This window comes from Balaenoptera acutorostrata, chromosome 19 (assembly GCF_949987535.1).
Source record: "Balaenoptera acutorostrata chromosome 19, mBalAcu1.1, whole genome shotgun sequence".
NCBI classification, from domain to species: domain Eukaryota; kingdom Metazoa; phylum Chordata; class Mammalia; order Artiodactyla; family Balaenopteridae; genus Balaenoptera; species Balaenoptera acutorostrata.
Window position 1 is genome coordinate 50,916,307 of NC_080082.1, and position 27,987 is coordinate 50,944,293.

Here is a 27,987-nt window from a genome sequence, read left to right on the forward strand (position 1 = left end):
TCCAGGCCCTGCCGCGACTTCCTCAGGACGAAGAGCCGAGAACCCCGCCCCGCTGGGGAGCGACTGGATCTCGGGCTCAGTCGACACATCCCACTCAAAGCAGCTCACTCACTGATGCCCCGCCCACTGGGGCTCGGCCGCGCCTGCGCACTCAGTGCGTGCAGCCTGCGCTCCCAACAAGCCCCGCGCGCGGCCCGTTAGGCCCCGGGGGCTGTGGACTTACCTGAGCTGTCGCGCGCTCTCTTCCACTGGGCATCACCGTGAGACGGGTTCGGCGCCCCAGGTGAGCAGTCCTGGCTCGGAGCATTTGTTCTGGCCATCGGTAGGAAAGGCGTTGCGGCCCGGCGATGAGGGATAGGGAAAGGAAGCGCTGCAGCACCTCAGAGTGTCGGGAGCCCAGCATCTCAGCCCCGAGTGGGCGTGAGAACCGCGGAGGTGTAACGGTGTGGTGTGTCTGTGGGCGTGCCTACACCGGGGTATGGCATCGGGACTATGTGCGGTTGTGAGGCCGGAACTAGTGGGTGATGGCGTTTGTGTGACTGAATGGGGTGCAGAGCCTCTTGTGTGATCGTCGGTTGCCGTGGACTGGGTGACTCCGACCCTAGCGTCACGGCTGAATCTTCTGCCAGCCGCAGAGAAATGGCCCCCAGTCAGATAACTGAGAGCCAGAGAAAAGACTCCCAGCAAAAAGACTCAGACCCGTCTTGGGATAAGAATGCTAGAACTGAACGTGCCCCCCAGGCTGGCTCCTGGGAGTATTCCCAGCGCACTACATCCTCCGGCGGGCGCGCGCGGACACACACGCGCGGTTGCTCACACAGCTCCGCACTTTCCACCTGCAGGTTTCGGAGCCACGGAATTCCCTCTCTGAAGTCCAATTCCAGTCCCGCACAGCCGTGACCCTGGCTTTTCTCTAATACTGGGAAGAGTCAGTACTCTTCCTCTTCCTTACTCTGGGCGTGCGTGGGTGGTGGTTGGTGGGGACAGATGTGGTCGTGGCGTGTCCTAATTTAGCCGGCGTGGGCAGGGCTCCAAGAAAGGCCTATATTGTCTTAAGATTCCCTTCTTCCTCAGTCTTGTCAAACTAAGAAAAGGGCTCTGATGAGGAGGAGGAATGAATTGCTATTGCCCACTTCAAAGTCAAGGTCAAGACGAGTGGGTATTTCCTCTTGTTCTGTGAAATGCATTTTTATTTTTTAGGACCTGGGAACATTTGCTTCCTTCTGCTTAATATGACCTGTCCATTAACTTGATATCTAGTTCCCCTCCCTAGTGCCTATATGCATATATCCATGTGGCAGATACTTCCCCTTACTTCTGAGAGCTTTCTTTTTTTTTTTAACTATGTGTAAAGGTCTTGTAACAGTGCCTGATACTTCATAAGTACTTGATAAACATTAGCTATTTGTTGTTAAGTGGTGGTTTGGAGCAATTCCCCATCGGCCTCCAATAGATCAGGAAAAATGGAAATACCGTGCTAATTGTGTTGAATATTTCCTAGTTTAAAAAAATGAGGTGCTCCAGGGAACTCTACTCAATGCTCTGCGGTGACCTAAATGTGAAGGAAATCCAAAAAAGAGGGGATATATGTATAGGTATAGCTGATTCACTTTGCTGTACAGTAGAAACTAACACAACATTGTAAAGCAACTATACTCCAATAAAACTTAAAAAAAAAAATGAGGTGCTCAAATGGTTTGAATAGGAATTCTTAACTAGTGGTAATTTAAATCCATTTGGGGCTTTCACTTTACCAGAAACCCCTTGAGATTGTATGTAAAATTATAATAGTTGTTAATATGCCATTTTTCTGGGAAGGAAGTCCATAATTTAATGAGATTATCAAACATGACCCAAGAAGATTCATATCCATTGGCCTAGAATCAAAGACTGTAATGTCTGAGAATGTTCTTTGAAATAAGAACTATATAAAATTAGTATCTATGGGAATTTTCTGGGGGTCCAGTGGTTAAGACTCCGCGTTTTCACTGCCATGGGCCACTGGGTTCAATCCCTGGTCAGGGAACTAAGATTCTGTAAGCTGCGTGGTGCAGACAAAAATAAATAAAATAAGGTAAGATAAGAGAAAATAAAATGTGTCTAATAATAGGAAATTATTAAATAAATCACATTCCATCCATGTGATGCGATTTTATGCCATTGGTATTGACTCATGGGAAGGAAAAGAAGTAAAATGATCAATTTTAAGCAATAGTTACAGTTTTGAACAAGATGACTCAAGACATTTTTAGTTATGTATGAATTCCTTTTAATAAACTAGGGATTTGTGTGACATTTTGCAAGGATATATCTAATATAAAAATTTAATTAGTTATTCAGTGGAGAAAGGAGGAGATAAAGCATCTGTTGTATACCAAATACTGTTCTGTCTGCTTTGGTATACTCTTTCTAAATTTGGGAATGCTGTATAATACCTTCATTGTGTTCAGTAACAGGAGAAGGATTGTGAAGATAGCTTATCGTTTTGATGAACAGTAAAAGAACAGTTATTTATTTCTGCCATACTAATTTGTGTGTGTGTGTGTGTGGAACCCTCTCATGTCACAGGCCTATGACTCACATTTCTCTAAAAAACTGGAAGGTACTCCCTCTCCCATCTATTTTATTTATATGGAAGTAGTAATTTTTGTTTCTGATGATAGAATTCATGCAGGTTTATTGTAAAAAGAAAAAAAATACAGGAACCTAAGGAAGTTTTAAGAAGAAAATTTTAAATGCCCTTAGTCCCATCATCCAGAGTTAATGAATATTACAATTTTGATGTTTGTTTTTCCAAATATTTTTTTTGTGCACTTGTGTACATATGTTTGGTTTGCAAAATAGAATCATAAAAATTGGTTATTTAAGGAGATAAAGACTCTCCAACACTTTGAAAAAGCAATCCAGTGCAGTCATAAGATTTATTATATTGTTATGCCTATGCAGGGTAAAGGGGAGTGCAATGGTTCCCCTCTAATTTGAAAAACTTTTCAAGAATTTACACTTCTTAGTTATGGAGATATTGATTTTTGTTAATTACTTTCTCAAGCCTAGTTCTAAAATTTATTGATGTTGTAAGAAAGACCAGTTGTGAATATCTCAAAAAATTTACTGTTAAGAAAAAAGAGAAAGGGCATTCTAGTATTAAAATTATTAGAGGACTTCCCTGGTGGCTCAGTGGTTGAGAATCCGCCTGCCAGTGCAGGGGACACGGGTTCGAGCCCTGGTCCGGGAGGATCCCACATGCTGCGGAGCAACTAGGCCCATGCGCCACAGCTGCTGAGCCTGCTCTCTAGAGCCCGCTAGCCACAACTACCAAGCCCGTGAGCCACAACTACTGAGCCTGCGTGCCACAACTACTGAAACCTGCGCGCCTGGAGCCCATGCTCCGCAACATGAGAAGCCACCGCAATGAGAAGCCCGCGCACTGAAACGAAGAGTAGCCCCCGCTCACCGCAACTAGAGAAAGCCTGCACGTAGCAATGAAGACCCAATGAGGCCAAAAAATAAATGTTCCTTAAAAAAATAATTATTAGAGATGATTTATCAAAAATTTTAAATTTTTAATTAAAAATTATTAAAGATAATTTTCTTTAATAAATAGAATGAAGGACATGTCATGTTTTTCATTTTATTCAGTGCTTATAATAAGCTGCTTTAAGTTCTTTATATGTATTATATTAACGATTCACAACAACCCTATAAGATACTGTTATTTTTTTGATGTGGTCCGTTTTTAAAGTCTTTATTGAATTTGTTACAGTATTGCTTCTGTTTTTATGTTTTCGTTTTTTGGCTTCCAGACATGTGGGATCTTAGTTCTCCGACCAGGGATCGAACCTGCACCCCCTGCATTGGGAGGTGAAGTCTTAACCACTGGACCACCAGGGAAGTCCCCTAGATACTGTTATTCTCCAGTTTGTCTATGAGGGAACAGAGGCACTGGAAATTAGTAACGTGTCCAAAGCCTCCTAGCTGATAACTGTCAGAGCTTAGATTCACATCCTGCATCCTGACAGCAAAGCCTGTGTTTTTCATATGTGAGAGTCAATCACCTCCCAACATTGTGCATATTCTTTTTAGTCTGCCTAGTGTACTTGGCAGTTTATCATGGATATCTTTCTTCATTAATTAATATGAACCAGTATCATCATTATTAATAATTGTATAATATGCCATCATACAGTGGAACATAATTTATTTAGCTTGTTGACTATTGTTAGGTATTCTTTTGGTTATAAATTATTCTTTGAAGAACTTCCTTGCATATACTTCTTTGTGTATACTTTTACAAATATTCCCTAAGGATAAATTCCTAGAATTGGAATTTCTAGGTTAAATTATCAGACATTTAAAAAGAACTCATATCATGCCAGATCCTGTGCTAGTGCTTGGGGAAAATACAGTAACTAAAATCCTTAAGTTGCTTTTTGTCTATCAAGGTAGATAAACCTCTACAGGAGCAAGACTAAAATAAATTCAATGAAGAAGTCTGATGGCATGGCTTGGGAGTTCCTGGAAAGGAGACATCATCTGATTATAGCAAGCACTATCAGGTTGTGACCAAATAGTACCAAACCCATCAGATTTCTGTGGAGGTCAATGGATTTTATGTAATAAGCTTTTTCTCAGTTTATTTTTTCCTCATGATGTTGATGCAGGGCGAGACCAACAGAACAAAGACAATTCATTAGCTCTTTGGAGGGCATCGTGACTAAAATGACTAATTCAGAACCAAGATAAATTCATCAGTCAAAAAGTTATGAGAAGCAGCAGAAACTTAGAAATCATAGAGTTGGTTCAGATATTGGGAGCTGAAATAAATTAAAAAATAACAGCTTTTTTCCTCCAAGTTCAAGGGATGACTGCTTTAAAAAATCCCTTTCACCTACTTGAAGAAAAACTTCCTGTTTATAAAATTTTAAAAAATAGATATATTTCAAGGGTATATATGGCCATATAAAATTATGAAGTAAATGTAAGCAAAAAGAAGAAAATTAAGATCACAATGTAGAAATAAGCAATCTTTGCAGATTTTTTTCTGTCGATGCCTGTTAGTACCTCTTTATGCCAATATATATGTATACTTTACAAATATAATTATAATATCCATTTCATTTTATTTTTCTAAAGACTGCATATCTTGAATATTTTGTATGTCTGTGTATTTTCTAAAGCTTAAACTTATACAATATTTTACATCAACTTTGCCTCAATCGAAAAAATTATTTTAATAATAAAGGTTAGCATTTAGTGATTACTTTGCACATACATGAATATATAGATACATATAGGTGTTTTTACCTGCCATGACAGTATCACAGTACTCACAACTGTTGTTACCTGCATTCTTCACTCAGCAACATGTAGTAAACATATTTCCATCTTTCCTATTAAAGATCTACATCATAATTTTTATTTTTATTTTTAAAAATTTTTTTAAAAATTTTATTTATTTTATATTGGTTGCTTTGGGTCTTCGTTGCTGCACGTGGGTTTTTCTCTGGTTGTGGCGAGTGGGGGCTACTCTTCATTGTGGTGCGCAGGCTTCTCATTGCGGGGGCTTCCCTTGTTGTGGCTCTAGGCATGCAGGCTCAGTAGTTGTGGCGCATGGGCTTAGTTGCTCTGGGGCATGTGGGATCTTCCCGGATCAGGGCTTGAACCCGTGTCCCCTGCATTGGCAGGCGGATTCTTAACCACTGCGCCACCAGGGAAGCCCTACATCATAATTTTTAAATGGAAAGTTTTTTCACGCTATGGATGCTTTATAATTTATTAAATCTATTCCTACTGAAGGATGCTTCAGTTCTGGAAAGGTTTTTTCCCCTAGGAATAATGTCTGTCAGCACACTTTTACATTTTTGTCCATATATACAATTATTTAATATTTTCTTTAATCCCATAAGTTAGAATTTCTGCATCAAAGGGTTTTCATGGTTTAAATGCTGCTTGTACCTACTTTAAATTTTGTGCAGTCTACAGGTTAGAATGTTCATATCCTTACAAACTTGCTAATATGGGCATCAGTACTCTTAAAATGAGGTTTAATATCTTTAGGTAATTTGATGTGCTATTTCTATTTTTTAGTGAGTCATACCTGCTCATGTTTCTCTCACTTGGACAAGAGATTCTGGGTTTCAGGGGCAAGAGCTAGAGGTGAAAGAGAGCTGACTTTGTGGTTAGAAAAATAAGGATTCCAAATGCAGCTTTGCTACTTATTAACTGAATTTCTGCAAGTGATTTCACTTCTTTTAGTGTGAATTTTCTGATCCATTGCATAGATAGGATAATTACAACATTACATAGCAATCCTGCAGATACAATTAACATATAAAATACCTATCGTATAAAAGTCCTTTTTTTCTCTTCTGTTTTTAAATTGATGTATAATTGACATAGAACACTGTTTTAGTTTCAAGTGTACAACATAATGATTTGATATTTGTATATATTGCAAAATGATCACAGTAAATCTAGTTAACATCTGTGGACATACATAGTTACAATTTTTTTTCCTTGTGATAAGAACTACTCTCTTAGCAACTTTCAAATATGCAATACTATATTATATATATAAATATTAACTATATCACCATGCTATACATTACAACCCATGACATTAATTTTAAAACTAGAAGTTTGTCCCTTTGCCCCCCCCTTCAACCATATCACCCTCTCCACCCCTCCCATCCCCCCACCTCTGGAAGCTACTAATCTGTTCTTTGTATCTGTGAGCTTGGTTAGAGCTTGTTTGTTTGTGTTTTTTAGATTTTACATATAAGCAAGATTATACAGTATTTGTCTTTCTCTGGCTGACTTATTCCGCTTAGCATGATGCGCTCAAAGTCTGTCTGTGTTGTTGAAAATGGCAAAATTTTATTCTTTTTATGGCTGAATAATATCCCTGTGTGTGTGTGTGTTTCACATTTTCTTTATCCATTAATCCATCGATGGACATTTAGGTTGTTTCCATAATTTGGCTGTTGTAAATAATGTTGCAGTGAACATGGGGGTGCATAAATCTTTTCAAATTAGTGTTTTCATTTTCTTCAGAAAATACCTAGTAGTGCAATTGCTGGATCATATGGTAGGTCTATTTTTAATTTTTTGAGAAACCTCCATACTGTTTTCCTTAATGGCTGTACCAATTTACATTCCTGCCAACAGTGCACAAAGGTTCCCTATTCTCCACATTCTTGCCAACATTTGTTATTTCTTTTTGTTTTTGATAATAGCCATTCTAACAGGTGTATGATGATATCTCATTGTGGTTTTGGTTTGCATTTCCCTGACAATTAGTGATGTTGAGCATCTTTTCATGTACCTGTTGGCCATCTGTTATGACTTCTTTGGAAAAATGTCTATTTAGATCTGCCCATTTTTTAATCAAGGTTTTTGTTTTTTGCTATTGTATGGGTTCTTTATATATTTTGGAATTGATCCCTTATCAGATATATGATTTGCAAATATTTTCTCCTATTCAGTAGGTTGCCTTTTCATTTTGTTGATGATTTCTTTGCTGTGCAGAAGCTTTTTAGTTTGATGTAGTCCCACTTGTTTATTTTTGCTTTTGTTGCCTTTACTTTTGGTGTCAAAAAATCATCACCAAGATCTATGTCTAGGCACTTACCTCCTGTGTTTTCTTCTAGGAGTTTTACGGTTTCAGGTCTTAAACATTCAAGTCTTTTATCCATTTTGAGTTCATTTTTGTGTATGGTATGAAATAGTGGTCCAATTTCATTCTTTTGCATGTGGCTGTCTGGTTTTCCCAACAGCATTTATTGAGGAGACTGTCCTTTTCCCACTGTATATTCTTGGCTCCTTTTTGTAAATTAATTGATCATGTACACATGGATTTTATTTCTGGGCTCTCTATTCTGTTCCATTGACCTATATAGCTGGTTTTTTTGGGGGGGTCGATATCATATTGTTTTGATTACTGTAGCTTTGTCATATATTTTGGAATCAGGAAGCATGATACCTCCAGCTTTTTTCTTCTTTCTCAAGATTGCTTTGGCTATTTGGGGCCTTTTGTGGTTCCATACAACTTTTAGGGTTGTTTGTTCTAGTTCCGTGGAATATTCCAGTGGAATTTTGATAGAGATTGCATTTAATCTGTAGATTGCTCTGGGCAGTATGGACATTTTAACAATATTAATTCTTCTAATTTATGAACATGGAATATCTTTCTATTTATTTGTGTCATCTTCAGTTTCTTTCATCAGTGTCTTCTAGCTTTCAGTGTGCAGGTCTATTTAACCTCCTTGGTTAAATATATTCCTAGTTATTTTATTCTTTTGATGCAATTATAAATGGGATTGTTTTCTTAATTTCTCTTTCTTATAGTTCATTATTAATAGATATAAATGCAACTGATTTTTGTAAATTGATTTTGCATCCTGCAACTTTACTGAATTCTTTTATTCTAACAGTTTTTCTGTGGGGTCCTTAGGATTTTCTATATATAATATCATGTCTGCAAATAGAGATAGTTTTACTTCTTCCTTTCCAGTTTGGATGCCTTTTATTTCATTTTCTTGTGGAAAGTCTTGACAAATAGATATGTGTTATTGTCTAACTGCTGAGAACATGAATCCACACCTCTTCAGCCTAGGTTGTAAGAAGCAGAATGACAAATGAAGTCATCCAGGAAAGCAATGTGGATGATTCTGATTGAAAATAGTGATGATCCCAGAGGATTCTGGAAGTTATTGTTCTGACTGCAGGCAGGCAGGGCTGCCAGTGTAGTAATTTCTCAGTGGTAACGGCTGCTAGCATTAGTCCTATGAATTTCTCTCTTTGTATCTGTTTAATTTAAGCAGGCATGTGAGGTTTTGAAAGAGATTCTGGTTTAGATGATGTGGTCCCTTATCAGCCCTGAAATTTATAAGTAGGGATTAGATTTGTCCATACCTCCTCAAATTTCTGTGTGTGTGTGTGTGTGTGTGTGTGTGGTGGGGAGGTCCAGGGAGGGGAAAGAATATATTAAACTGAGTCGTTTTGAGAGTTCTGAGGCCTATCTCATGGCCCCCTTTTTCTCCCCCTAGCTCTGGCCTCTGTGAACTGTGCTTCTCCAGGCAAGTAAACCCCAAGGAGGACTGACCAGTTCTTGAATTTCTAAACCATGGCCCATGTAAGTTGCTGTTTCTTTCACCTTCTGGAAGTTAAGGTCCTATAAACTTTTCTTTATCCTGAAACTTTTTACTTATCAGAGCCCCATCTAAGGACCCATTTCCTCCAGATCCAGTGAGAGATGAGGCCAAATAAATAGTACAATGCCCTTCTTGTGAGTCCGCTTTTTTCCAGTCATTGTTCATGTATTCATTGAATAAATCATTCAGCATCTCTTATATGTGCTCAGTCTTCTGCTAAAAGCTGCAGTGGAGCAGAAATGAAATCCCTTTAGGGAGACGTTTCACCATCTCTTTTGAGTAGTTGAGAGAGTATGGGCCCATTTGACTGCTCATGGGAAAACGCTAAATGTTTCCAAACTTGAGTTTTCCAAGTAGGTGAGATTTGCTGTTGGTTGACCTCAGCCTCAGTACATGGTGAGATCTCATGCTTTATGAGGCTTTTAGGACTAGGTAGGATTATAGTTGGGTCTTGCATGCAGAGAGTTCAAGTATCTTCTCTGGAAATCCCTAAGAGTTGTATACCATTTATATTGGAACAGGATGAGCTAGTCTAGAATGACATCTTTATGATTCTGGATCACCAGTATCCAGAATCTACATCAGTATCCTCTAACTCAGGAACAAGGAATGCATACAGTGAGGGATGGAAAATGATAGATAAGAAGATCATGCAGATATCTATTGCATAGACTATTATACAACCAATTTTTAAAATTTCATTAAAGAATTTGTCATAAATGGGGAAATGCTTATGATATGATCTGATTCAATGATGAACTTGGAAGAAATTTTTAATTGTATTTGGATCCTTTTCCAACATAGAGATATCATAGGAAAACTTTTTTTAAAAAATCTGTTCTTTAAGGGGAAAGGGTAGAAGAACACATTTTTTGAGAATTTGTGAGGGAGACATATAACAGGCAGAAGACTTATACACAGTATTTCATTTAATTAGAAAACTGAGGGACTTCCCTGGTGGTCCAATGGGTAAGACTCCACGCTCCCAGTGCAAGGGGCCCGGGTTTGCTCCCTGGTCAGGGAACTAGGTCCCGCATGCATGCCGCAACTAAGAGTCCGCATGCTGCAACTAAGAAGTCTGCATACTGCAACTAAAGATCCCGCATGCCACAACTAAGACCTGGCACAGCATACATACATACATACATACATACATACATACTGATTATTTTTTTTTCCCAGATGTGTTTGGATAGTTAAGATATGCTAGAGTATACAAGAGGCTGTATCTGTAACAACAGGATCCTTCAGGAACATATAGGCATCCTGCTTTAAGCACACTCATTTCCTAACTACTGTGTTACAGGCTTCCAGCCCAAGCCTGTTTGCTTGCTCTATGATCCATTTCCTGCAGTATCTCTTCCATTTTTTTCTCTTTCCATCTTAAAACAAATTTTCTTTAATTTCAGTTGTATGGTTTGTCATTTCAGGGATCAGTGATGTTCAGTGATGTGTCCATAGATTTCTCTCAGGAGGAGTGGGACTACCTGGACTTGGAACAGAGGGATTTGTATAGAGATGTAATGTTGGAGAACTACAGCAACTTGGTCTCATTGGGTAAGGTTATCTGCCTCCAGAAATTTAGACTCTGTTCTCTGCAAAATTAGCTTTCTTCTCTGGAAATTTCAGGAATGTCTTTCAAGAAACTATCTAAATTTCTGCTCCCTGTTCTCAAGGGAATGGTTTGAGCTTTTTTTGTTTGGAAGTGAGCACCTTCACTAAGCATATTCATCTTTCCCATCCTTATGTGGCCTTCAGGCCTTCCTTAATGATGAAAGGACTGGGTTTGAAATCTGGGTGATTTGCAACCTTACCAGTGTCAAAGAAAGCAGGCTTCACTTTGTATCCGAACTCAGAATTGCTATAGGTGTTTTGTTGTTTGTTGGTATACCTATAAGGAAAATAGCTAGACCTTATATCTTGGTTTTTCTCTGACTCTCAGATGAACACATAATTTTTTTAGTGGTAAGTTGTATCAACCGGATTTATTTACAGTTCAAGAGAACTCATGTCTTATATTAATAAACAAACATATTCACTCCAACCTACTTTTATGATTAAAAGTTAAAAATCCAAGAACTTTGCATGTAACATTGTATGAATATCCTAAGAAAAAACAGTAAATGCCTCAGGAAACTTCTTATTTTCCTCTCATTAAAATAGCAATTATATGATACAGCCACTGTGGAGAACAGTATGGAGGTTCCTTAAAAAACTAAAAATAGAACTACCATACAACCCAGCAATCCCACTACTGGGCATATACCCTGAGAAAACCATAATTCAAAAAGAGTCACACACCACAATGTTCATTGCAGCACTATTTACAATAGCCAGGACATGGAAGCAACCTAAGTGTCCATCGACAGATGAATGGATAAAGAAGATGTGGCACATATATACAATGGAATATTACTCAGCCATAAAAAGGAATGAAATTGAGTTATTTGTAGTGAAGTGGATGGACCAGAGTCTGTCATACAGAGTGAAGTAAGTCAGAAAGAGAAAAACAAATACCATATGCTAACACATATATATGGAATCTAAAAAAAAAAAAAGAAAAGAAAAGGTTCTGATGAACCCAGGGGCAGGACAGGAATAAAGATGCAGACGTAGAGAGAATGGACTTGAGGACACAGGGAGGGGGAAGGGTAAGCTGGGACGAAGTGAGAGAGGAACATTGACATATGACACTACCAAATGTAAAATAGATAGCTAGTGGGAAGCAGCTGCATAGCACAGGGAGATCAGCTCGGTGCTTTGTGACCGCCTAGAGGGGTGGGATAGGGAGGGTGGGAGAGAGATGCAAGAGGGAGGGGATATGGGGATATAAGTATACATATAGCTGATTCACTTTGTTATACAGCAGAAACTAACACAACAATGTAAAACAATTATACTCCAATAAAGATGTTTAAAAAAAATAATTATAGTAAATAATAGCTAATAAAATATATGTAGCACTTAGTGTATATTCTAGGCAATGTTTAGGTATGGATATATATTAATATAACCTGCACAACAATCATGTACGATAGGTACTATAATTATCCCTATTTTATAGGTGAGGAAGATAAAGATAGTGGTAACTTGTCCAAGGTCGCACTACTGGGTTATGGCAAAGGCAAAATTCGAACCCAGATGTCTATCAACCACGGTTGCTCTCAAGAAAAGGAGTACTTGTATGAATATAAATGAAAATAAGACCTTTTCCCTCCCTCTGCAATCTCCATTTCTTATGTAATATTAACATGATGTTTTTTAATCATCTCACTTTTCTTTGTTCTGAAGGCTTTATCAATTACCATTTGACCTAGAGTTTATTAAAACTTTAACCAAGATTGAATCAAAGTAATTTTGAATTTATTTTTTATTTCCATGTTACCTTACATTTCTTTTCTTCTGTCCAGGATGCTTCGTTTCTAAACCAGATGTGATTTCCTTATTGGAGCAAGGAAAAGAGCCCTGGAAAGTAGTGAGGAAAGGAAGAAGACGATATCCAGGTAAGTGAGGGCTAATAAGATAGGGGAAACCATCACCAGAGAAAACTGCCCTGCTAGTTAGGGAAGAGGCACACCCTTCTGATGTTGTTTAGAAAGCCCACTTTGAAAGACCATGGCCTAAGGAGAAAAGGTCTGAGACCCTGGGAGCAAATTAAGGACTTAGCTGGGGTTACTAATAGTACTACTGTATCCTATTTACCACTCTCCTTTTTTTATTGTTGTTGTTCTCTCTAATTTTCCTCCCCTTTGAAGGGGGCATGAGGTATGGAAAGGTGCTCTCTGTTCCCAATATTATTCTATCTATATTTTGATTTCTTCTTTTGCATGTATAGATAGATAGGCAGACAGACAGATAGATCGATCGACCAACTGGGCTCTGAGCTAGGCACTATGCTGGACACCATCAATACAGTGGTAAATAAAACCACTAGAATCCCTGTCCCTATGAGGATTTACCCTGATTTACAGAAACATAGTAACTGTAAGTAAATAGAAAATATCTTAGGTAATAAGGGAGTACTATGAATAAAGGTAAGCACAGTAAGGGAATAGAGAATGGTATGGGATGGGAAGGCTGTTTTAGTTATGGTCAGGAAAGCCTTTCTTCCCTAACTTTTCTCATAAAATTTAAAATGGGAAATAGAAGACTATGGAGATGAGTGTGCTTGACGTGGTAATAATATCATACGTTTTATCAGCAACTGAAGTTTCATGTGAATTACTCTAGAAGATAGATCCTTAGTTTACAGAATATCATTTTTATTTACCTTTTTCCATGTATGTATATATCTACCTTCATGTCAGGAAGAAACATGAATGTAATAGACTATAGGGAAAATGATCCCTTGGTTTAGCTTCTACCTCTGTGCTATTGTCATCTCTCTTTGGACCTTTTGTTAAAAGAAGATCCTTAAAATTCTTGATATAGAGATATATGTTGTCACTTTATATTTTGCTCTGTGTTATATTCAGGTCTGACAGAGGAGGCTCATTTTAGGCTAAAAGTTCTTTTGTAACACCAGGGCCATTTCAGTGCCCATACTGTTTATAAGTTTATATCTTCTGATTCACTTTCTACCAAAGGAAAGAAAAATATGCTGTTTTTCCCAAACCTAACTTATTTTCTATCATCTGATTAAATGATATTTACAACTGTTAATACTACAAAAATAATGAAATACAGTGGTTCCAAGTGAATAAGATAATATCAGTTTAGTCAGGAAATATTTAGCCAAAATAACAACTGTTGATTCAAAGTTAGACATCTTAAACAAGGTCATTATTTTTTTCCTTTCCTTTTCTTTCTTTGTTTCTTTCTTCCTTTTAGTAAGTTTTATTGAAGTATAAATGCATATAGAAATGTGGACAAATGAAGGAAGGTTTTTTTGAGGAGATGGTATTTGAGGAGAGATGTGAAGTAAGGGCTCAAGCCATTTGACTCTAGAGGAAGAGCATTCTGAGCAGATAGAAAAGACCTAAGGAAGAAGTTAGCTTTGCATGTTTGAAAGCCATTATGGCTAGAACATGGGGGAGAGGAAGGGAAAGTAATAAGAGATGAGATCAGAGTTAGTCAAGGGCCATATAATATAATCATTAAGAGAAATTGGAAGCTATAGTCTGCTTTCTGTTTTAAAATGATCCCTCTGGTCAAGTGCAAAAGTAGGAAGGACCAGTGTGGAAGCAGTTTCAGTTCAGACTGGAAGTAATGGTGGTTTGGATAAAGATGGCAGCAGTAGGAGGTAGTAAGAAGCTGTTAGACTCAGGTTATGTATGAAGGTAGTGCCAAAAGAACATGCTGATGGACTTATAAATGCAGTAAGTAAGAAAGACATATCAAAGGAGGAGATAAGGGTGTTAGCTTGAACAGCTAGGTGAATGGAAGCACAATTTACTGAGGTAGGGAAGACAGGAAGAGCAGGATAGCAGGTAGACGTTGAGAGTTTCTGTTTTGGATATTTTAAGTTTGAATTGTCTTTTATTTTTCCAGTTTTAGATGTTGAGTAGGCAGCTGAATATGTATATACACATGGAGCTCAGGGAGAGGTTACAGCCTGATGTCCATCTGGGTGTCTTCACTTTATGGTTAAAATTGAAATCTATGGGTCTGTTTGTGTTCATCTAAGGAATACATGCAGGTAGAAGAAAGCAGATAAAGAGAAGAGGCCTAAAGACTGATTCATGGGGTACTCCCCTATTCAGACGTTAGAAAGAGGGGGCCGCAAAGGACATGCAGAAGGAGCAGCCACTGATAAAAACAAAAGAAAATGTTTCAAAATGGAAGGAGTAGAGAATGAGGACTGAGAATTGACCCCAGATTCTGGCAAGATGGAGAATGCTGGTGACCTTGTCAAGAATGATTTTAGTGGAGTCAGGGTGAAAACCTGATTGGAGTGACTTAATAAGAGTAGGTAAGGCAGTGATGAGATGGGTGTAAGACAACTCTGGAAGAAGTATGTATGAAGGGAAGCTGGGAGATAGAGTTGGTAGTTACACTGGGGTTTTGGGTTATAAGCAGTGTAGTTTATGGTATGCAATAATAGACCATGTTTGTGTGCCCATGGGAATGATTCTGTAGGTGGGGGAAATTGATGCAGTAGAGAGGGCATAAATTTGGAAACAGTGTCCTTGAGGTGGGGGTGGAGGAAGGGGATAGGATCCAGGGAACAAGAGAGAATTAAAGGGAAAACAATGTAGTTATGAATGCAAGTAAGTTGGTCTGGGTAGTGGCGAGAGGACAGCGTATTCTTCTATTGTTATTTCCTCAGTGAAATCAGAAAGATGATCATGAATAGAATGAGGATTATTCAATGGTAGCATTCACTATGGCCTTATTCAGGATGTGACTAAAATTGATAACTTCAGAAGTACAGTTCCTTGGATGTTAGGTTTTATTATTTTCCAATCTTTGTACTCTGTCCACAGTGCTGAAATGCAAATAGGATTACCTTGGAACCAAATCTTCTATATCCAATTTTTTTTGTATCAACAAAGCAAGGTGGTTAATAATAAAATGCCTAAACAGACTAAGTACTAAGTTCAGGTAATTTATGTGACATTTTCCATTTAATTAAAGCTGGTTCTCTGAAATGGGGGAATCACATTTGTGATTTTTTATATTTATATATTTTTAACTGATCAAAGAAAGGGCTTATATTTTTCTATATTCTCATCAGCATTGTGTAATAGAATAGAAATCCTTTGGTCCAACAGAATTGGGACTGGTATTTGGTTTGTTTATTCATAAAAATGGGTTAGATATTTTATGGACATACCATAAAAGTAATATTTTTAATCTCAACATTAAAATGTAGCTCTTTGTCATTACTTTTGACATGTGTCTAAGGCTTTCTTTCCATTGTGTCTCTTATTTAATTTTTCATCTAAACCACACATACAATTTATAGTCTATTACTATTTCTAGTTAAAAATTTTTTAAGTAGAACAAGAACCAAATTTGCAACAAGTACAGAACACTTCTTGATTATTATGTTTTTCCCATCTTTTACTGTTGTCTCTCCCACACTTAGTTTTTGTTAGCCGTGTTTTGTTTTTGTTTTTATTTTTTCTGGCTGTGCTATGTGGCATGCAGGATCTTAGTTCCCCGACCAGGGGTTAAATCTGTACCCCCTGCATTGTGAGCACAGAGTCTTAACCACTGGACCGACAGGGATGTCCCTGTTAGCCATGATTTTTAACAATGTATTTATGACCAGGTTTTCCAAAGTGTTCAATTTCATTTTCATAGAACCAATCTCTTCTCATAGTTACTTATAAGTTTACATATTGTTTAATTAAATTGGGTACTTTCAGGAAAATGTGAAACTGGCCTAAACTTGTTTGGAACAAACAGAGTTAACTCTTGTGAGATAGGAGTGCTTTGTCAACTGGGCCTGTGGAGGTGGCCATATCCCCTGGACGTGACCAGCCACTGGCCTGTCTCTCATGCCCTAGCCCGCATATCTGTTGCCTACTCTGCAGGCAGACAACAGAAGTTGCTATCTGGCCCAGGGGTGATAATCTGCAGGATTCGATATACCTGGCTACTTTGAATACAGAATTTACCCTGTTGTTTGCCATTGTCTCCATACCTGCTCAGCTTCTCAGCATGAACACCCTTGATAGACTGCTGTCCCCTTGTGCAGAGTAATCTCCCTCTTGTGATTTCGTGTGTGATATCTTTAGAAAATCTAATGCCAGATGCTTCATGAGTGTTTCAGTGTTTTCTTCATAAAGGTTATATATATATTTTAAGTTTACTCTTGAAACTGTTGTGACTGGAATCTTTTTTTCTCCATCATATTTTATTATTAAATGTATGTATAAAGGCTATTAGTTTTTTTTATATCCTCCTACCTTATTAAATTCTGTTATTATTTCTATTATTTAAACCTCTTAAGTTTTCCAATTATGAACTATCATCTGAAAATACAGTTTTATCTCTTCTTTTAAATTCTTAAGACTACCGCTCATTTTTTTCTGATATTTAAGTGTCTTGACTAATAACTCCAAAGCTGTCTTTTTGTTAAGGTAATATGTATTTTATCATTTTAGGGAGGTAATTATTCCTCCTTTATTGAGCTTTTTTTAAAAATCAGGAATGTTTCCCTTTTTTAGGTGCCTTTTCAGCGTCTATGGAGTTGATCATGTGAATTAAAAAAAAAATATTGGGACTTCCCTGGTGGTGCAGTGGTTAAGACTCCACGCTCCCAATACAGGGGGCCCAGGTTCAATTCCTGGTTAGGGAACTAGATTCCGCATGCATGCCACAACTAAGAGTTCACATGCCTCAAGTAAGGAGCCAGTGAGCCACAACTAAGACCCGGCACAGCCAAATAAATAAATATTTTAAAAAATATATTTATTTGGCTGTGCCGGGTCTTAGTTGTGGCATGCGGGATCTTCATTGACACTTGCAGGATCTTTAGTTGCGGCATGTGGGATCTAGTTCCTTGACCAGGGATAGAACCCGGGCCCCCTGCATAGGAAGCGCGGAGTCTTAGCCACTGGACCACCAGGGAAGCCCCCGATCATGTGATTTTTATTTTTCCCTTTCCTCAGCTGAATTAAATGTGTTGAATTATCTTAATAGATTTCCCCATACTGGACCTCTTTAACATTCTTTGAATAAACGACACTGGGTCTTTTGACACACTGTTTTATTAGATGCTTAGAATTTTTACATCAGTTTTCAGAAAACTGGTGTGTAGTTTTCTTTTTATGAACAGGATTTAGTATGATAATATTACATCATGAAAATAGTTTGGAAGTCCTCCTTTTTCTTAGTTCTCAGTCTAAACAGAATTTGTATGGCCTGTTCTTTAAAGCTTTAGTAACCTTTTTAAAGCTTTTTCCTCGAAGAAGGAGATGATAAGTCTGACTACAATCTCTGTTTGCTTTATGGAAATTAATCTGTTGAAACATTGTATCTCTTTTGTGGTCAGTTTTGGTAACCTATATTTTCTTAGAAAATTATTCATTTTAGCTGTGTTTTAAAACTTATTGGCAGAGTAATCTTTCTTCCAACTATGTTCTGTATTTAATCATTATTTTCACTTTGCCATTTTTTAATTTCTATGTCTGTGCGTTTTTGCTGTTTTTATTATATTAACTAATGGTTATCTGTTTTGCTGATTCATTTATAAAAAAAGAATCTGGTTTTACTTTGTGTGTTAGTTCTTTTTTTCTGTTTTCTAACTATTTTAATTCTGCTTTTTTTTTTTTTTAATTTTTTTATTTGGCTGTGTTGGGTCTTCGTTTCTGCGCGAGGGCTTCCTCTAGTTGCGGCAAGCGGGGGCCACTCTTCATCGCGGTGCGCCGGCCTCTCACTATCGTGGCCTCTCTTGTTGCGGAGCACAGGCTCCAGACGCGCAGGCTCAGTAGTTGTGGCTCATGGGCCCAGTTGCTCCGCGGCATGTGGGATCTTCCCAGACCAGGGCTCGAACCCATGTCCCCTGCATTAGCAGGCAGACTCTCAACCACTGCGCCACCAGGGAAGCCCTAATTCTGCTTTTATATAGTTAATTTCTTTTTTCTGCTTTGCTTCAGTTTGCTTTTCTAATATTTTTGGGTGGGATTTTTAGTTAATTTTTTCTTTCATTTTTTTGCTGTATGTATTAAGATTTTTTAAAAAATAAATTTATTTATTTATTTTTGGCCACGTTGGGTCTTCATTGCTGTGTGCAGGCTTTCTCTAGTTGCGGTGAGCGGGGGCTACTCTTCGTTGCGGTGCACAGGCTTCTCATTGCAGTGGCTTCTCTTGTTGCAGAGCATGGGCTCTAGGCGCACGAGCTTCAGTAGTTGTGGCTCTCAGGCTCCAGAGTGCAGGCTCAGTAGTTGTGGCTCATGGGCTTAGTTGCTCCATGGCATGTGGGATCTTCCCGGACCAGGGATCGATCCCGTGTCCCCTGCATTGGCAGGTGGATTCTTAACCACTGCGCCACCAGGGAAGTCCCATGTATTTAAGTTTTTGAATTTTCTTCTAAGCACTGTGGTTACAGTTTCACAGGTAATTTAATGTAGATTTTTTTTTATTGTTACTATTGTTTTCTTTAAACAAATACCATTTGGGATCTTATTTCTCTATTGATCTAAGAGTTATTTAAGATGGACTTCTAAAATTCCAAGTGGATTTACTTTTTTGTTGTTATTATTAATTCCCAGTTTTAGTAGAAACTATATGATTTCAGCTTTCTTATACAGACTATATTATAATATTTGAAAACATCATCATTTTTCTCTCTCATACACAGCTCATTCAGCACTTAAATTCCCCTCTGGCTATTTCTCCTCTTGGCTTACCATCCTCTGGTTTACATCTATCATGACCTTTGTTAGCAAGTTCTTCACACTCAAGTTACTACAAAACCCTTTGACCCTATTAGTGAGTTACTTACAAATTACGTCTTTTATTTTTTGCTAAGGATTTCATAAACTTCAGTAAGGTATAAACATGTTTTCCTGTCTGAAAGTCACATTTCTAGGAAATAAGGAATGGTCTTGCCTCTGAGGGGATGGAAGGGAGGAGACCAGAATAAGGGGATGAAGGAACAAAATCCACTGAGCATTTGCAAAATGGATGAGTAATAGAATAAGCTTAAAGGGAGCTTAAGTACATAGTTTCTCAGTGTCTTTGTTGTGATGTGGAGACAAAGAAAGAGCAACCCATAGCTATGCGAAGGAGGGAATGGCAATGTAGAGAATACTGCATAAATAAGGGTATAAGCAATGGAAGGATGTACAGGAAAATACAACCACCATTTTTCATTTATATAGTCAGCTGGGCTAACTTGAATGAATAAAGAAAATATTTAATCATTGTAGTAAGATGTGAGAGGTTAGAGGCAGAGAAATATATTCAAAATAAGTATATAAATATAGGAATTAAATGAGTGAAATCTATTTTGTGCTCTGGATTTATTATTTAATAGAGAGTAAAGCAGGGATTGTTTCTGCCCTTAATGAGGTTTAGGGGTAAGAAAATAAGCAGAATAACAATTGGAAAAATTAATAAATAGATAATTTCAACATAGATCTATGTTGTATATGATATATGTATAATAACAATGCAGATATACAGTTAACCCTTGAACAACACAGGGTTTAGGGTGTTGACCCCCCAGCATACGCAAAAATCCACATATAACTTTTAAAAAAATATTTATTTATTTAATTTATTTATTTTCTTTCTATTTTTTTGGCTCCGTTGGGTCTTCTTTGTGACACGCGAGCTTCTCTCTAACTGTGGCATGGGGGTTTTCTCTCTCTAGTTGTGGCACGCGGGCTCCAGAGCACGTGGGCTCTGTAGTTTGTGGCATGCAGGCTCTCTTCTTGAGGCGCATGAGCTCAGTAGTTGTGGCACGTGGGCTTAGTTGCCACGTGGCGTGTGGGATCTTAGTTCCCTGACCAGGGATCGAACCTGTGTCCCCTGCGTTGGAAGGCAGATTCTTTACCACTGGACCACCAGGGAAGTCCCCACATATAACTTTTGACTCCCCCAAAACTTAGCTGCTTATTAGCCTATTGTTGACCGGAAGCCTTACCAATAACATAAATAGTAGATTAACACATATGTTATATATATTATATACTGTATTCTTATAATAAAGTTAGCTAGAGAAAAGAAAATGTTATTAAGAAAATCACAAGGAAGAGAAAATACATTTACAGTACTGTACTGTATTTATTGATACCATAAGTTTATGTTGTCTGTTTATAAGATAAATTTTCTGTCAGTATCTACATCAATATTGTCTTATATGATAAATACAGAACGTATTATATGTATTACTAACACTGGACATCAGAAATGAAAAGATAATGTGAAAAAAATTTATATTTCTTTACAGATATAATGACTCATGCATTGGTAATGAAGAAGCAGCAATATGATTGCTTTACGGTAACCTAATGTAATTGATGTGAATGCTTCATGGTAGCCTAGCCTATACAGTAATGAATGAATCAGCATAAAACTCTTCTGGCATACAATATTACAGTCACATTTATAAAACAGTATTGGAAACATTGTTACATTTTTTAAAAAACCACTTACTGTGATGATAGGCTGATATGCAGTTTATCCAATCACAAGAGAGAGAAGCACACTGTACAGTAATGTAATTCTTTAAAAGCAAAGTTGTAAAACAGTAAGAAAGCTAACACATTATTAATTTTATATTAAATATCACTCACCTTATGCCTATGTAAGGATAGATTATCCACTTCAATACAAGTCTTGCACATGATGTTCTACACATATATGTTTGTATATTTATTGAAAAAAGTCCATGTATAGTGGATCTGCACAGTTCAAACCCATGTTGTTCAAGGGTCAACTGTATAATAAGCACATAGCTTTAAGTACTGTCAGTAGATTCAGCCTTAGAGTGAGTAACTTAATCTAAGACCTCAGAGTGAGAAGGAGCCAGCCATGCAAAGAGCCCAAACAGAAGATTTGTGGGGAAATAGAGCAGACTGAAAAGTCCGATGGAAGTAAGTGGGAACATGTTCTAAGATCTGAAAAGAGGCCTTTCCAGGTAGCAGTAAAGAGAACAGTGGTTTGAGATGATGCGTTATAGGTAAGCAGAGGCCTTTTAGCAAGTTTGATTTTATTCTAAGAATAAAGAGAAATTGTTGAAAGAATTTATGTATGAATTCTCAACCTTTCATGTCCATCAAAATCATTGAATGGAGAATATTAAATATAGGACTGCCCAGGACTGTAGAATCTAATCCAAGTGGTTTAGGTGGTGTCTAAATCATAGTATTTGTGACAAGCTCCCTTGTGATTCTGATTCACATTTCAGCTTGAGAACCACTGACTTAAAATATTTACTTAGTCACTAATCTCATTTTCCTGCATGAACTCTCATTTTCCTGGTGTTGCCTTTTGCTTTTTTTTTTTTTTTTTTTTAGCTATGTAACTATTTTTAGAATTTCATTGGGTAGTACTTTGGTTGTCTTTTATTTCTACTGTAGAAATTTTACTACTTTTAGAAAAAGAAAACTGCATGTTTGCTCTCTTGTTTTCTTTCAGATTTGGAGACCAACTCTGAGACCAAGAAGTTATCTTCAGAAAATGACATTCACGAAATAAACTTATCCCAGTGGAAAATAATGGAGAGAATTAAAAACCATGGCCTTAAGAGACTCATTTTAAAAAATGATTGGGAGTCCAAAAGAAAATTTGAAGGACAAGAGGAATATTTCAATCAAGTGAAAATTACATCTCAAAAAGTGTCCTCTTACCAAAAACACTCATCTTTTTCTTCACATCAGAGAATTCATTTTGTCGGGAAACCCTATGAATGTAAGGAATGTGGGAAGGCCTTTAGAGTACGCCAACAACTTACTTTTCATCACAGAATTCATACTGGTGAGAAACCTTATGAATGTAAGGAGTGTGGGATGGCTTTTAGACAGACTGCACATCTTACCCGACATCAGAGACTTCATTCTGGTGAAAAACTCTATGAATGTAAGGAATGTGGAGAATCTTTCATATGTGGCCCAGACCTTAGAGTACATCAAAAAATTCATATTGGTGAGAAACCCTATGAATGCAAAGAATGTGGGAAAGCCTTCAGAGTTCGTGGACAACTTACTCTCCATCAGAGGATTCATACTGGTGAGAAACCCTATGTATGTACAGAATGTGGGAAGGCCTTTAGACAGTATGCACACCTTACTCGACATCAGAAGCTTAATATTGCTGACAAACTCTATGAATGTAAAGAATGTGGGAAGGCCTTTTTGTGTGGCTCTGGCCTTAGAGTACATCACAAACTTCATACTGGTGAGAAACCCTATGAATGTAAAGAATGTGGGAAGGCCTTTAGAGTACGACAGCAACTGACACTCCACCAGAGAATTCATACTGGTGAGAAACCCTATGAATGTAAGGAATGTGGAAAGACTTTTAGTCGTGGTTATCATCTTATTCTACATCACAGAATTCATACTGGTGAGAAACCTTATGAATGTAAGGAATGCTGGAAGGCCTTTAGTCGTTACTCACAACTTATTTCACACCAGAGTATTCATATTGGTGTTAAACCCTATGACTGTAAGGAATGCGGGAAGGCCTTTAGACTACTCTCACAACTTACACAACATCAGAGTATTCACATTGGTGAGAAACCGTATAAATGTAAGGAATGCGGGAAGGCCTTTAGATTGCGCCAAAAACTTACTCTACATCAGAGCATTCATACTGGTGAAAAACCCTTTGAATGTAAGGAATGTAGGAAGGCCTTTAGGCTTAATTCATCTCTTATTCAGCATCTGAGAATTCATTCTGGTGAGAAACCCTATGAATGTAAGGAATGTAAGAAGGCCTTTAGACAACATTCACACCTTACCCATCATCTGAAAATTCATAATGTAAAAATATAAGAAAGCCTTTTTAGTCTATGAATGTAGTAATTAGTTCCTTTTGCTTCCTCCATGCACCTGACTTGGCATAACGGGGTTTAAATCATTAAAAGAATGTGTTAATTTAATATATTCCACCATCACTTAGACCTGAGAATCTTCACATTCATTCTAGAAACTAATCCTATTAATATAACAAATGTGGGAAAGACACATCATCATTTCTAGCCCATCACTTTCCTACCTGTGTTATATTGAACAAGATGTTTAACTGCTAGATGCTATAATTTCTTCATTTATAAAATTATAATACTGTGGCAGAATAAAGATTACTGCCGATTCTTTGGTACTCCACCCATCAAGACGTGGAATCCACATCCTTTCCCTTTGAATCTGGGCAGACTGTGACTACTTTGACCAGTAGAATAGCAGAAGTACTGCTGTGCTAGTTTCCGGACCCAGACTTTACTGGTAGATATTGCCTCATCTCTTGGAATACCCTCTCAAGTTCAGACCTGAACTGTTATGTTAAAAAGTCTGGCTACTCTGCTGAAGAGACCACATGGAAAGGCCCTGAGACTACATAGAGAAGGAGAGGCACTCTGCTGTGCCCAGTCTTCCAGATTGCCGATGAAAACATCAGACATTTGAGTGAAATAGTTTTGGATCCTCCAAACCAGCCATCAGCTGAATGCCAGTGAATAACCTCAGTTGATGCCGTGTAGAACAGAAAAATCCACCAACTGAGCCCCTGCCCAAATTCCTGACCCACGAAATCATTAGATATAATTAAATGGTTGTTGTTTTAAGCTACTAAATATTGTTTTATTATTATCATCATTAATATTACTCTTGAAAATCCATATGAAAGACTATGGGCACAGTGAATATAGAAATGCCTTCCACCAACACTCATCCATTATTGAATGTCAGATAACTTATTCTTGTTAAAATAGTGAAAGTGAGAAATCCTTTTTCAATTTTTTCATAAAAAAGAAGATATTCTACAATCTATACTCTCTGGCCTCAGTATAAATTTGATTTAAAATTAACAGAGGATGGATGGACCTAGAGATTGTCATACTAAGTGAAGTAAGTCAGACAGAGTAAGACAAATATTGTATCACTTGTTTGTGGAAACTAAAAATAGTACAAATGAACTTATTTACAAAACAGAAACAGACTCACAGACATAGAAAACAAACATGGTTATCAAAGGGGAAGTGGGGGGATAAATTAGGAGTATGGTATTAACAGATAACATACTACTGTATATAACATAGGTAAACAATAAGGATTTACTGTATAGCATTGGGAACTATATTCAATATCTTGTAATAACTTATAATGGAAAATAATTTTTTAAAAGAATATATGTATATATATATATTCACTGTATGAATATATATATACACACTGTATGTATGTATATACATATATGTGTGTATATGTAACCAAATCACTGTGCTGTATACCTAAAACTAGCACAATATTGTAAATCAACTATACTTCAATTAAATACATAAAATTAACAAAGAATAAGATAAAAAGAAACTATTTGGAAATTAAAAGTCACCTATAAGTCCAGCATCAATTTTTAAAAATCCATTGTAGCCTTTTAAAAAAATGCTCAAATTGTCCTATATTTGGCCAGTGGGAATCCCCTCAATTTGGATCCTTTGTCCTTTTGTCATGATTACTGTAGCCTGTGATAGCTTCCTTTTTTTCTAACAAAATGCATTGGTCAGCTACAGAGCACATTAGGGCATTTATTAATAAATAAAGGGGAAATGGAGCATTTATCCTGCCTTTCCTTTATGAACTATATTTCAAGACAACCAAAAGTTGATGAAGGAAAGTTCTTTATTATTAGAGAATTCTAGCTAATAAAGGTCAAAGGAATGATAGAATCCAAAAAGTCACACTTTTTATTTATGAAATAATGGGTCTTGATGGTATCAGTGGATGTGAAAACCACTAGGTGAGAGATTATTCTAAGATTTTAAAGGACAGAGCAGAATGACAACCCATTAACCTATAGTAACATCTCTAAATTAAATCAGCAAGACTATGTGCTTCTTGATGTAATGCAATGGATGTATACTACCTGTGGAGTATTCTTGTCCAAAATATTGATTCAGAAGTGTAATTTAGTCCCTAAACCTACCAGTTTACAGGAAACTTGGGAAATAAATGAACAAATTCATGACACAAAGAAGCAAACAGCCAAATCCAGAATGTGGGAAATTCCACAAAATTAAAGCCCTAGTTTCTTAACCAATATATGTTAAGAGAATAAAAACAGAATTTTACAAATTAAAAGAGACTTGAGACATATTAATTAAATACAGTGTATGGAATGTATTGAGATGCTTGTGTTAAAATGTACCCAGGATTTGCTTTAATCAGGTATGGTAAGTCACGAAGACATGGAAATGATTATGATGAAGGAAGAAGCTTATACGCGGAGATTTCTGCAACAGGAGGAACTGAGTACACATAGGAGAACATGGAAGGAGCACCTAGTCCTGTTAGGAGGCAGAAGGCGGAAGAGGGCAGAGCATGACTCAGAACCTTTACTGGAGTTTTCCCAGGAAGGAATGGGTGACGTGATGCCAGGTAGGTACACTGAGCAAGTTTAAGACTGGGTAGATTGAATAATTTTGTGGGCTCTGAGCTCCAGTGGTGGTCCTCAGTTGTCCAGTACCTGGCCCTGGGGTGATTTAGGGCAGGAGGAATATTGTCTTGGTGTGTGAGAGTTTGATAAAGGAGATGTTTGATAAAGGGGTGTGGACTTTGGATTGGTTGGTTTATATATCAACGGCATGCTTGCAGGAGGGTTGTTTGTCAAGGAATTTGCGAGCCCTAGAAGTGGTAGTCTCTCCACGATCAAGTCCCCAAATGCCAGAACATCAAGAATATGGAAAATAAGAAAATACAGGCAATACAATCCTGATTTGGACAGATAAAAAAAAAGACAACTTTTTACATTATTGTGAAAAAGTAAACCTAGAGTGGGTATTAAATTATATTAAATAATTATTATTCATTTGTTAGGCATGATGATGGCATGGGTGTGGGTGTGTGTATGTGTGTATAAATCCTTATGCATTAGAGAGCCATACTGAAGTATTCAAGGATGAAATTATATGTATGATTTGCTTTATAATACTAAAGAAAAAATGGGAAGGATAGATGAAACAAGATCGGAAAAATGCTGTAAATTGTTGAAGCCGGGTAATGGGTACATAGGGTTCACTGTGCTATTCTTACTACCTTTGCATATATTTGAAAACTTCCATAATAAAGTTTTTGTTTAAGTAGAAAATATGAAATTTTAGACTACTTAGTGATAAATGATAATTTGATCCCTACAGATAAAAATTTGTGGGAAGGGCTTCCCTGGTGGCGCAGTGGTTAAGAATCCACCTGCCGGGCTTCCCTGGTGGCGCAGTGGTTGAGAATCTGCCTGCCAATGCAGGGGACACGGGTTCGAGCCCTGGTCTGGGAGGATCCCACATGCCGCGGAGCAACTAGGCCCGTGAGCCACAATTACTGAGCCTGCGCGTCTGGAGCCTGTGCTCCGCAACAAGAGAGGCCGCGATAGTGAGAGGCCCGCGCACCGCGATGAAGAGTGGCCCCCGCTCGCCGCAACTAGAGAAAGCCCTCGCGCAGAAACGAAGACCCATCACAGCCAAAATAAATAAATAAATAAAATTAAAAAAAAAAAAAAAAAAAGAATCCACCTGCCAATGCAGGGGACTCGGGTTTGAGCCATGGTCCAGGAAAATCCCACACGCCACGGAGGAACTAATCCCATGCACCACAACTACTGAGCCTGCGCTCCAGAGCCTGTGAGCCACAACTCCTGAAGCCCGGGCGCCTAGAGCCCGTGCTCTGCAACAAGAGAAGTCACCGCAATGAGAAGCCCCCGCTCACCGCAACTAGAGAAAGCCCGCGCACAGCAACAAAGACCCAACGCAGCCGAAAATAAATTAAATAAATAAATAAATTTAAAAAAAATTTGTGGGAAGCCACCAAAGCTCTACTTTGTAGGAAATAAACAACCTTAATGCATTTAGAAAACCTGGATTGAGCAGTTAGTTCACGACTCTGTTACCACACATACCGTGCCTGTCACATAGCAGGCAGTTGACAGAAGTGTTGGGGAAAAAAAGCATTAACTTAAGCCAGAAAACGTGTTTTTTACACGGGCTCTCAGCAGTGAAAGCGCGGAGTCCTAACCACTGGACTGCCAGGAAATTCCCAGAAAACATTTATTTATTTATTTATTTATTCATTTATTTAATTTATTTTTGGCTGCGTTGGGTCTTGTTGCTGCGCGCGGGCTTTTTCTAGTTGCGGCGAGTGGGGCCCACTCTTCGTTGTGGTGCGCGGGTCTCTCATTGCGGTGGCTTCTCTTGTTGTGGAGCATGGGCTCTAGGCACGTGGGTTTCAGT

The 27,987-nt window shown here is 37.8% G+C and overlaps 1 protein-coding gene across 2 annotated transcripts; it reads left to right on the forward strand.

Annotated features, from left to right (window-relative positions):
* Positions 1 to 166: 166 nt before the first annotated feature.
* ZFP82 (ZFP82 zinc finger protein) lies at positions 167 to 27,987 on the forward strand. 2 transcript variants are annotated; one of them, XR_009005993.1, is made up of 6 exons: positions 167 to 283; positions 9,048 to 9,133; positions 10,583 to 10,709; positions 12,563 to 12,655; positions 22,191 to 26,146; positions 26,905 to 27,986. XR_009005993.1 is itself a non-coding variant. In XM_007165194.2 (5 exons), the coding sequence occupies exons 2-5, from the start codon at positions 9,125 to 9,127 to the stop codon at positions 23,546 to 23,548; spliced, it is 1,587 nt and encodes a 528-aa protein (XP_007165256.1). In that variant the 5' UTR covers positions 167 to 283; positions 9,048 to 9,124; the 3' UTR covers positions 23,549 to 27,987. The 2 variants fall into 2 exon arrangements, 1 of the variants encoding a protein (XP_007165256.1); XM_007165194.2 differs by having other exon boundaries at positions 22,191 to 27,987.